The 12,556-nt window shown below is 40.7% G+C and overlaps 1 protein-coding gene across 1 annotated transcript in view; it reads right to left on the bottom strand.

The window, feature by feature from the left end:
- Window positions 1–12,556, bottom strand: part of LOC101982105 (guanine nucleotide-binding protein G(q) subunit alpha) — a 141,709-nt gene that overhangs the window by 28,096 nt on the left and 101,057 nt on the right. The window contains exon 5 of the mRNA XM_026781326.1: window positions 11,874–12,008. Coding sequence (XP_026637127.1) covers window positions 11,874–12,008 — 135 coding nt within the window. The remainder of the gene's footprint in view (window positions 1–11,873; window positions 12,009–12,556) is intronic.

The following is a 12,556-nucleotide window of genomic DNA, read 5'->3' as shown; positions in this document are numbered from 1 at the left end:
ACACGTCCTGGGAAAGCATGCTCTTAGCCCCAGGAGAACTTGTGCAAAGGTCAGACTAGAACACGGGCATTTTGTTGCTATCAGAACAATGACATGAAGGAGAAGGTGATTGAATGTCAGCGGCGCTGGCTGGACCGGTATAAGAGAACAATGACAACAGAGCTGACTGCAATGCTTGTGGTGAGTTTGGGAGCTCAGAAAAGGGGAGTGGGGCTTTGGCTTGCCTTTGTCTCTTTAAACTATCATGTATTGTGATAACAGCGTATTTGTGAACCTATTGTTGCCTATTCCCCAACTCCTCTTCTGTAAGACCTTACAATTACACAGTCACAAATGGTAAGGCCAACTGACACACTTTCTAGGAAGGTAGTCTAAATTTGGCAAGAGATTACTATACTAGAACAGACCACATGTGAAGATGCCATTTACATGCATTACAAAGCAAATAAAAACTGACTAGGATTGAGTTATGATCCACAAACAGACAGAGGCTCACTATTATAGGTGAGAACTGTGTAGAAGCAGTAAATGACGAGCTGGGCAAGCTGCTTTGGGATGCCTACACAGATGCTATTTCTGTACTTTCTGCAACATGTCACCATAACACAACTGCATTTTTGTTAGCTGGTTTTTATTTTTGTTGTTGTTGAAGGCTTTTAGGTTTACGGGAAATGTTGTAAAGTTTCCAAAAAGTGATTTGGCTTGTCAATTTCATCTCATGCCACGAGCAACAATGTGAGCTTCCATCTTTTTTACTATTAAAACAAAAAACAAAATACAAAAACAAAAACAGAATGCTCCGAAACAAGAAAGTAACTGTTAAGTTTTCAGGAAGAGTTTATATTTAATGTGTCCCCCTTCATTCAGAGACAAATGTAGCAAGTCACAGAAATTAAGTGATTTACCAAAGATTAATAGGGAGATTACAAGAAATTTGGTTTACTACTCTGTATCAGAGGATCTCTTAAAACAGCCAAACAGTAAGTAAGCCCCCCTGCATATGTGTGGCTTCTCTTCTTGAAAGAACAGGGTGGCTAGTGCACTCCAGACTCTCTGAGGCTACTTAACAATCACCAGTGGCAACGTGGGGAGTGAGAACAGCTGCCAGACGGGAATAAGGCTCTGAACCAGACTGCTCTCGGCTCACGTCAGTCTCTAAGTCAAGCATTCTGGAGATGTGACAGTTTTGTTCAAATTAAAACAATGGCTTATCTATTTGAATCATTTTTTTTTAAATTGGGAATTTATCTATAGCTTTATGAAAACAGTTGATGTGCAATTAGGGTGCCACCTAGTGGACATTTGTGTAACCTAAATAATGGTTGAGTAGTAAGTTTCCTTTACAGAAGTTTCTTTATTCATTTATTAAAAAGAAGTAAAACCTAAAGGTCGAAGAACCTGTTTTATTCTCTCTCACTTCATATGAAAATCTTTTTACTATGACTAAGGGCTATTAAGTCTATTAACTGCTGCCCTGTAAAAATAGTGACTTAAGAACTGATATTATCTTTGAAATGTGAGAAATATTTGTAAATTAAATATCTACTAAGGATTAATATCTAGAAGTTAAAGAAAGTTCCTACAACTCAGCAACAACCAAAAAAATCTATTTAATTAAAAATGGGCAAAGAACTTGCATAAGCACATAAAAAATGCTCAAATAAACTAGGGAAATAGAAGAAATACAAGAGAAAATCACAATGTGATACAACTGCTCACTCATTAATGATGGCTGTCATTAAAATAATAAAAGAAACTAGTAACTAGTAAGTGTTGATAAGAATGAAGAGGAAGATAAAGACTCATACTAGTGGAACATAAAAATGATACTGTTGCTATGGAAATATTAGACAAACTTCTTAGGAAATAAATTACTTAATTAGGAAATAAATTACATAAGTACTGTATGATCCAGTAGTTCTATTTCTGGACCTGAAAAGAACTGAAAGTAGGAACTCGGAAGTCAACTGAGCTCAAAGCAGGGGGCCAAGGAAGGAAGCTGCTGAAGTACCCACTGGTAGATGAGCAACACCGATGCAGTCACACCAGAGTGAGATGCACACGGACGTATGAATGTACACAAACTATGTAAAGTAAAATAAGCCAGTCAGAAAACCAATACTGCACGATTCCATTTGTCAGAGAAACCCAACAGTTACCTTCCTAACGAGGAAATGCGAATTTACTGGCGGTGCTTGTGGGGATTCAGTTTGGGGAAATGGAGACGTTCTAGGCAGTTGCGGTAACAGCTGCACAGCAATGTGAATGTTCACAGTACTCTGAACTACACAGTATACACTACACTGTAAAGTGGACAAAAGAGTAAATTTCAATTGTGAGATCGGAAAGATACTTGTCAGTGGGAAGTATGATTTTCCTAAAGCATGCCTTTTTTAAAATTTGTGTACATGCCTTTGTGAGGTATGTGGACACGTGTACAGAGGCCAGAGGCTGATGCTGGGTGTCGTCTTCTACCCAAAGCCACTGCTGAAGGAAATGTCTTTGTTCTTAATCTGTTATATAGCCCTTACCTGCTTTCCTCAGTGTTTTCTAGCTCACATTTGTCATCAGTTTCTAAGACACACAACTCAAAGAGTGGACTGCTCTTGGTAGCTCCTGAGGTGCTCTCAGAGGGGAAATGTCTACTTGTTACTAACAATGGACACATCCGCTTTCCTTTGAGTCTGAGCCAGATGAGAGAAATGTACTTATTTCTTACGCAAATGCCCAGCCTAGTGCACTATGGGTATGGATGTTAAGGTGTTCAGATGCAGGGGTGGTTATAAACTGCTCTGTGGCCAGCAGCAGCAGCCTCAGCAGCACGAGTGTGCCTACACAAGTAGCACCTGGAGAGGCCATATGATAGGAGGACATGATACCCTTGAAAAGAAATGCTGCTTCCAGCAAGTGTACTTTGCAGTGAGTTACTTATGGAGTTCCTCCGAGGGTCCACAAAAGGCATCAACCAAGAGTAACAGAGTCGTTCTGTTACAGTAAATCCTTCCCAGTGCTTTTCTTTTCCAAATGCTCTTTGTGCTCCTGCATCTTATAGAAAGTTAAATGCTCAAAATTCTCCATGAGGCTCGTAGTGTAGCCTGGTAAAATGAGGATGAGAATAGGCACTGACAAAGTGCCTAAAAGTGGAGGAACAATTTCTATGTATAAGTGGTCTATTTTCATTTCTATTTCAGCCTAGCCTAACACTTAATCAAGATAGTTAAATCTTCAAGTCATAGAGCCCACCCACTACCATCTGTCCTTCCTGCATGGGACCCTGGAGAGAATCCCTGCATGTGGGGAAGTCATAGAGTTTTAATGCTTTGAAAATGGAGTTTTTATGCTTGGGCTCTGGATAAATAGCAAACTTTTAAAGGAGACTATGTTTTTTTCTTCCTGGATCAGGAATTGTCATCATCACACTGTAACAGTTACTTATGTAAATCAATGATGTGCCACTGACTTGTATCCTGAGTATTTCATGTGTTTAGAGTTGCAGAGTGAACCTTTACTATAACCCCAAACAGCGGAATACACAGGCCTAAGCAGTAGATGGTAGCTGACCTGCGGTTTTCCATTCATAAAGTAACTACTGCCTCTAACGGCCCATTTAGAATTGGAGGTACTTTTTCTGCATGGTTAATGGAAAATGAATACTGAACAATTAAGGAAAGGCCTAAGGTTTTAAGGCTCACACTTCTCTACTGTGAGGCAGCCCATACTAGGAGATCCATAAAGACGCTTTCGTGCCTGGACCATGATAGCAAATGCTCAACAAACAAGAAGCCCTGGGGTCTTCTCATGCTATGTTCAACTCAATGCCAGCAAAGTCTTCCCTTGGCCTACTAATGAGCAATAGGCTGTGGAAGCCACACCGGCTTGGGACTGGTCACAGAGCCGGAGGAGGCTCTCCTCTCTCGCGCTAGCTGCCTCACACCTCTAGTTCTCTGTAACACAGCCACCAGTCAATGCAGATGGACCTTAAACCAGCAGAACATGGTTTCTGTGAGGACTCCCTTTATTCTGAGCAATGTTTTCTGAAGAAGCTGATCTACAGACTTGCAGGCTAAGAACTTGTTCTACGGGTTCTCTTCAGTGCCCTTTTAAGACACTTTGACAGACTTAAGCCAAATGATCATCCTAAGGCCAGCATTTTTAGTGAACAGCTGGTGTTAGATTAGTTCAGGTGGAAAACTTTGTTGGCATCATAAAGACTTTTTGCAAAACCTTCTTAATTGGCCTAGTGAAGCTGAGTGGAGTTTCTGGCTGGATGGCAAACCTACAATGAAAATACCAGCCATGGGTGCCTCCTCCCTGCTAGTGATGTGTCCAAGACCCATGCTCCAGGGAGGAACCAACCCTCTGCTCCCTTAGTTTTGCTGTACCGGCATCCAGACCGAACAGTTCATCTCTGTACGTGCCAAACATGCTAGAAACGGTGGGATGTAGGTCATGTGCTTGAGAGAGGAAACTCTGACAGCTAACTCCACTCAGCGTTTGAGTATATTTGTTCTAGATGGGAAGCCCAAAAAGAGTGTCTGATCTCTTCCCTACTGAAAGAGAACACAGGGTTAAACAACTCCAGGAAGAACTATCCTCGTCAGAATAAAAGACAGACAGAAAGGGTCCTCCCTAATGGGGACAGTGTGTCTGGTTAATAAAACACCAACAACTGCCTGTTTTTGCTCATAAAGATGCACACTACTGAAGGAGACCGAGCAGTCACAGCACACGTTAAGACATTTCATGTTAGTTTTAGAATCTGGCATATGGTCTGAATATTAAGAACTTAAAATTAACCTGAGGGCTTAAAGGTTCTGTGTGAATTTATAAACAAGGATTAGCTTTAGAACTTAGCTTCAGCTTTTTAAGAAGGCATTCACTGGTTGAATGAAGAAAGAACATCTAATGGCAGGAACTCATTTATTGGCTAACAATGAAAAGAACGATTTTACCCAGTTATCCAGTAGCCATTCATTTTGTACCCAACACCTTGAGGGTTTGTGGAAGGACCGGCAAAGGTGTCACTTCCCGCTGCAAGGTCCCCAAACACAGTCCCAAGCAAAACTGAGACAGGGATCAGTCAAGTTCAGTAAAACCTGACTTGGGCTTGTTGTGGACCCTAGTCACTGTTTTGTTTCCTTCTCTCCCTCTGGAAGCAGGCTCTACTCCAGTGTCACCTGGCTTCTGAAATTCCAAACCATGCATCTTTTAGCCAGAGGCTCCAACATTTCAAGCTTTTCTCTTGGTCTGACAAGTTTAGAGCAAGGCCTTGAGCAGCACTCCACACGCCCCTGCCCTTGTGGGAAACAAACTAGCAGCACAGGGGCCTCTGGCCACTTTCCTGCATGGTGATTAAAACTGAACAAAGGAAAAAGGTTACTCATGCTTGCATATCTGCAAAATGACTTACTGGACACTGGCAATTTAATCACCAAACAGATAAAACAGGCCATCTCAAAGCCAGCTCTTCGTACTGTGGGTGTGGGGTGGGCATGTGAAGGCATCACCACCCCACCCCACCCCCCGCTATGATGAGAGGTGGAGGAGGCACAGGCGGGCATTAGGTTAGAGGAGCTTGGATTCTACCCTGCCCTTTGTCAGCAGACTAAGGGATGTGGAGGTAGTGAGAAGATGGCGGGAATGGAGTGTTTATTAAGCTACTAGCCAGGACTGCCATGGCTCAATGACAATTTCTGAATGTTTTCACTGGGCATACCAGCCCAGAACCACAGGGGAAGCAAGGCACAGATCAGTTACAAACTACAGCATGTATTAACATAGTGTACATTAATCAAGAGAAACACAGTCAATGCAATTTTAAAGGATAAGTTGAACAGAGAATGAATGATGCACTTGTAATTGCACAAGGTTGCGTATTCCCTCTTTCTCCCATTACCTGAAACAGGACAGCAAATGACCTTCCCTCTAACCCTTGAGCACCACCCCCCGCTGACAAACACCCACACTCCTACTTAGAACCACACTGTATAATGGAGTTTGCACAGTGATGTGTGCCTATATTCTTGGCCCTTGGGAGGTAGAGGTGGGATTGGAAATTCACTCAAGGACATTCTTGACTACACATGAAGTTGAGGTTAGCCTAGGCTGCATGAGACCCTGTCTTAACCAACTAACCTGTCAACTTACCTGTCCCAAAGTAGAAACAGAAGTTTCAAAACAGAAATTCTTCTAATAATCTCTGTTACTTGCGACTTGGTTGCAGTTAGGTCTACTCCATTTCACATTCTTACAAATGCTGTTCATGATTTAATACCTAGAACTCACAACCCCAAAAGGCTCCACAACTCACTCAATGTGTTAAGACCTACATTTTGAAAATCAGTACAGGCTGTGGTAGTTTCAATAAGAATGACCCCCATAAGCGCATACAGTTGACCACTTAGCCACCAGGGAGAAGAACTGTTTGGGAGGATCATGACATACAACCTTCTTGGAGGAGCGCATCGCTGGGGTGACTTTGGGGTTTGTATCACTGTATTTGTTTACTCATTTATTTATATGTGGATAGCTGTTCTGCCTTCATGTCTGCACACCACATATTTGCAGTGTCCTTGGAGGCCAGAAGAAGGCACTGAACCCCCTGAGATTAGAGTCACAGACAAATTTGTGAGCAACCATGGGTGCTTGAAACCGAGTCTTCTAGACTCAGTTCTCTGCTGAGCCATCTCTCCAACCTCCATTCTTATTGTCCGTCTGTCTGTCTGTCTGTCTGTCTACCTATCTACCTATCTACCTATCTATCTATCTATCTATCTATCTATCTATCTATCTATCTATCTATCATCTATCTACCTACCTATCTATCAACTATCTATCTATCTATCTATCTATCTATCTATCTATCTATCTATCTATCATCTATCTATTTTTGAGACAGGGTTTCACTGTAGCTTTGAAGTCTGTCCTGAAATCACTCTGTAGGCCAGGCTGGCCTCAAACTCACAGAGATTCACCTGCCTCTGCCTCCAGAGTGCTGGGATTAAAGGGCTACCATTGCTCAGCCAGCCTCATTATTTTTAAGGTGTCTCAGTTTTGAATATATTGACAGAAAAACGTTTTCTAATGTGACTAAGTTTCGACTAGACATCTGTATTAATTTCCACATTCATGTGTATCTCCATCTTTTCTTGTTGAAAACAATTAGAAAATTTGTTAAAAACCTTAAAGGGTTATTTTATTTAATATTTTAATTGATAATATAAAAAACATTTCATTTAAAATTTTTCAATCATACAGTTAATTTCTACAGTATATTTTCATGGGAATTTATACAAATGTAAATGTGTAAAATGAAAAACATAAAATCAAAACTATAACCAAACTCCAGATACTCAGAGATAATCCCTGCTAATAAATTCAATTAAATTTTTAGCTGCTTATGTACATTGATAATACAGATCATGTGTATCAATTCTATATAACAAATGCCTGCAATCAGGGTTGAGCATCCTTCTGCTTAGGAGATGATAGGGAAAAATTACAAAGTACCTCAGGTGTCCTTGATAAATAATTCATCAGAACTTAAAACTATTGGGGCTTTATCATTGTTTTAAAGAGGTATGAATACAACAGTATTAAAAGTGTCTACTCTATCTTTTTATTATCAACTCTCAATTCCAGACTCAGTTTGAAGGACAAGTGTCTATGAGAACCAATGCTGGGAAATCCATCTTGATCAAAGGAAGGCCTGGGTGATGTGGGATGTGGGATTCCCCTCTGTATGCTATAAATATGTTTTATTATCACTAGTTAATAAAGAAGCTGCTTTGGCTTATGGCAGGGTAGAATATAGGCAAATGGGAAAACTAAACTGAATACAGTGAGAAAAAAGGCAGAGCCAGGGAGACATCATGTAGCTGCCAAAGGAGAAAGATGTCAGAGCATTACCGGTAAGCCACAGTCTCATGGTGATACATAGATTAATAGCAATGGGGTTAATTTAAATTGTAAGAGCTAGTTAGGACTACACCTAAGCCAATGGCCAGTGCTGTAATTAATATAGTTTCCGTGTGATTATTTGGGTCTGAGTGGCCGGGAAGTGAAAGCACAGTCTCCATTTACACCTGGGTTGGGTATGGGGAGTACCTTGATACTACAAACAAACAACAACAAACCTGAACCAAAAAATATAAAATAACTCATCATGACCAATCAGTTAGATGTACACATTAGGAAGAAATGTGGAGCTGGGCAGTGATGGCACACGCCTTTAATCCCAGCACTTGGGATACAGAAACAGGCGGATCTCTGAGTTTGAGGCCAGCCTGGTCTATAAAGAGCTAGTTCCAGGACAGGCAGGGCTGTTATACAGAGAAACGCTGTCTTTAAAAAAAAAAAAAAAAAAAAAGAGGAAGAAATGTGGAGGAGAAGGTACAGTGTGAATGCTCAGCCATGGACCAGAAAGCTAGAGAAATAAAAAACAGAGGCGAGTTTGAACACACAATGATACACACCGGCTATCTTCCTGTTCTGGGCTTTCAGGGGCTCTGAAATAATGTGTCCATGAAAGGATTTACGCCAGGATAGTTGGCTGAAGCTGATATGTTACCAAAGGGGAAATACAAGAGAAAGGAGAAGTTGGAAATCAGTGCGGCACTACAACCTTGGTTTGCCTAGTTCCTGCTTATTTCCTTATTTGGAGACAAAGGAGAAAGACATTCACTCCCCAAACAATAATAGGAAAGCTGAGAATCTGCACAGATAAAAGTTGATCTGTGTAAAACTGCAGAGACTAATACATAGTGTTTGCAAAAAACTAAAACACAAGCAAAGGGAATAATCTGGAACCTTTTTCTGTGTGTCTCTGTGTACTTGTGCATTTGGACGCTAGGTGTCATTCCTTAGGTGTCGGCTACCTTTGGGGGTGGGGTGGGGATAGGTTCTCTCACAGGCCTGGAGCCAAACAGCCTCAGCTGGCTGGCTAGCCCCAGGGATGTGCCTGTACCCACCTTCCCAGAATTGGGATTGCAAGCATGTGCCACCACGCCCGTCTTTTTATGTGGGTTCTGGGAGCATGAACTTCATGTACTTTGCTGAACAAATCAGCTTCAGAGCTTCTACAAAACGTCTTAGCTGTCCTGCTCGGAATCTACAGTGAATTTTCCATGGCTCCACAGGACAGAAAGAGAGGCTATCAGCATTCACTTCCAGACTTCTCTCACAAATATACACCAAGGCAGGCACAGTCAAGTCTGCTTGGTAGTAAAGCTATGGACATCACACTTTAAAACCAAGAGCAAACGGCAGGGAGTTTTAGGGGTGCTGGGTATGGACAGTATGTTCTTGCTTTGCTTGAGGATCAGCTCCAGTGACTTCAGGACTGCTGAAGGCCCTAGAGAAAGCTCCAGAATTGGTGTGACTTACTGAGTTCTAATGGGGAGACTGTAACTAGTGAAGGTTTTGCTTCTGTCAACTTGACAGAACTCCCCTGGTCATCTGGGAAAAGGGCATTTTAACTGAGAAAAATGCCTTCATCAGATTGGTCTGTAGGCACTGATGTGGGAGGGTACAGCCCATTGTGGGTGATGCCATTCCTAGGATGGTGGTTTTCAGTGGTACAAGAGAGCAATCGGAGCAAGCCCTGGAGAACAGGTCAGTAAGCAGCACATCTCCAGGGTCTCTGCTTCAGCTCCTGCCTCCACAGTTCTGCCCCAACTTCCTTTCATGATAGATGAAAAACTCTAACATGGAATAAACCCTTTCTTCCCCAGGTTGATACTGGCCATGGTGTTTGTCACAGCAATAGAAAGCAAACTAGGACATAGCTTTATTATTTTAATCTGTGGTATAATATATCAGCTTATAAATTAAAGGACTCAGGCCAGGCTTTTACAATGAATACCTACATACTGAATGACAAACTACTGGTAGAAATCTGAAAATGTCTGATAAAAAAATGCTACTGAACTAATATATTTTTATACCAACCAACCAACAGATCAGATTTCTATTGTAACATCAGGTGAAATTTATAATAACCAGATAAACAAAGAATGGGGCTATTGTGCCAGACTTAGCTGACAAGTCATTTAGAGAATTGACTTCCTTGCTGTTTTGCTCATTTTAAAATGGCAAATTGATTGTCATTAAATTACAACATGTAATTCTTTGTAGATACAACATATTGAATGGGAATATGTGTACTGGTAGATACTTATTTTACCCTTGCTAGTATGTAAATATAGGCATGAAATTTTATGTATTTTTTTCATCTTCTGTATAGGTGACACATGTAAAATTTATTTCAGTGGGTAGCAAACTGAACGTTAGAAATGGGGAGCTACACAGCAAAAGTCTTATTGCCTTTGGTTCATATGCTTTATTCTGATAAAAAAAAGTATGTGTATTCTTTTTTTAATCTTCTCTTCAGGGAAAAATTGTAACTGGAGATCCTGATACCCACAACATAGTACTAAAACCATAGGCATGCCACAATATGTCTAAAGTAAGCAATATATTCAAACTATAGTCTCCAAGAATTAAGGAACAACAAATGGGCATGGGTACATATTAAGAAAGAGAACCAGAGAGGTATAATAGTAAACATTCCAAAGGCAAATGCCCCGCTTACATTTTGATAACAAAATTATCAGTATTTTACCATGCTTGTAGGCACTTTGCATTTCAGCTCAGGGAGCCAGTGGCTAGTTATCAGGCCTTAGCTCATTGACAGATGCAAACCCCTGCATACTGGGTATGAACTATAATGAGAATATTAAGACTTGCAAAAAATAAGCTATCTTAAAAAGATCAAGAAGCCAGGAATTCTTATCTATGGAAAAAGAGATGTGTGTTGAAAATGAATTTTGACATACCAGATCTCAGATTAACCAATGGCTGGGGATTTCTCACTTCCTTCACTTTGTTTTCTCCTTTATTTACTTAGTGTCACCGGTCTCTCTGCCTGCAAGCTCTGACAGTATTAATGGCATCTCCATTCAGACACACATGCTGTGAACGTTAGCTCAAAGGCTGTTTCCTGTACCTCTTAATTATCCTCCACAGTCAACTCTGATTCAACAAACCTCTACTACTCTCAGAATCTGCATTTCCACCTGTTAACTTTCCTGAACCCAATACAGAGCTCTTCAAACAGCGGTGTGAAGAACAGTTCCTGAGTCACCCCCTGCTTAGTAGAGTTACACAACAGCCCAAACAGCACACAGCAGCAGAGAGGCCACATCACCAAGACACTGAATGGCTTCACAATGAACTGACTTTGAACTCAGCTACAAAGTTACTCACATCTGCCAAGTGAAGGTTCTGCATGCCCACCCATGGAGTAAACAATGTTTTAACAAATGAAAGCAAAACAAAACAGGGTGACTCACTCAACGCAGCTCTATGCTGCAAGAAAGGCTATGAAATGATCTTGTGATTAGCCTAGGGCTTTCCATAATAATTTTATTTTCAGAACCTCTGCACAGTGTTAAAAGTATCAAACAGGTTCTAATTAGATCTGAGCACACAGACCTGCTTGCGTTCCTGACAGAAAAGCTTGCCATTCTGAGTGTATAGTAGGTTGGTTTTACAGGGTAACATCCAGATAGGTAAGACATCTCAGTGGGTAGAAGTGCTTGTAGCCAAGCCTGAGAACCCGAGTTCCCACCTCTAGAATCCACCCCCACAGGTCCACCGACATCGACATGTGCACTGCTGTATGTATGTACACACACAAATAAATACACTGGTGTAATAAGAACTAAAAACAAACTGAAAAGAAAAAAAAATCTTGAAATAGTGGTAAAGAAAGTAATGACTTCAACTCAATCCATTGCCCACATCCACTTCTTGCCATTTACTTCTATCAGGCACTAAAACGATGAATCACTCTCTGTCCAAAGAACACTTACCTCATTGTCTGACTCCACAAGGACTTGATCATATTCACTAAGCGCTACTAGAAACATGATCGAGGTGACATTTTCAAAGCAGTGTATCCATTTTCTTCTCTCTGACCTTTGGCCCCCTACATCGACCATTCTGCAAAGGTAACAATATTCATATTAATAACATAAAGAAAATATTAAAAGTACCAATATAATACTACTTACAAATTAGGAAAATTTAATGCTTGAAAGACAAGTCAATTAATACTTATTGACTATTGTCTGTTAATCACTGTGGTTACAGGAAGTTACTAGATATGCATGAAAATTGTAACTATGTAAAACTTCCTTGTCTGTGCCAAGCAAAATAGTTCTTTTATTAAATTACACACTGCCACACTGCAAAGGCAAACAGGATGTTTTTATGTTAAGATCAAGTAACAAATAATAAATTTCACTTTCATTTCTTAGATGTCAGAGTGAAGACCCTCATGTATTACCGAGGATGCCAGGAAGGACCATGGATATATTTAAAGGATATAAGATGCCATACATTTCCATACAAGGAGGGTACTAAATGTAAATATGATCTTGCCTATGCCATACATATCCATACAAGGAGGGTACTAAATGTAAATATGATCTTGCCTATGCTTCCTTTTGTAGGATAAGAATTTGGAGCTTTTTCGAGACAGGGTTTCTCTGTG

The sequence above is a fragment of the Microtus ochrogaster genome, chromosome 8 (genome assembly GCF_000317375.1).
Source record: "Microtus ochrogaster isolate Prairie Vole_2 chromosome 8, MicOch1.0, whole genome shotgun sequence".
NCBI classification, from domain to species: Eukaryota; Metazoa; Chordata; class Mammalia; order Rodentia; family Cricetidae; genus Microtus; species Microtus ochrogaster.
Note: the sequence above shows the minus strand (reverse complement) of the source record. Positions and strands in the feature narration are given on the sequence as shown.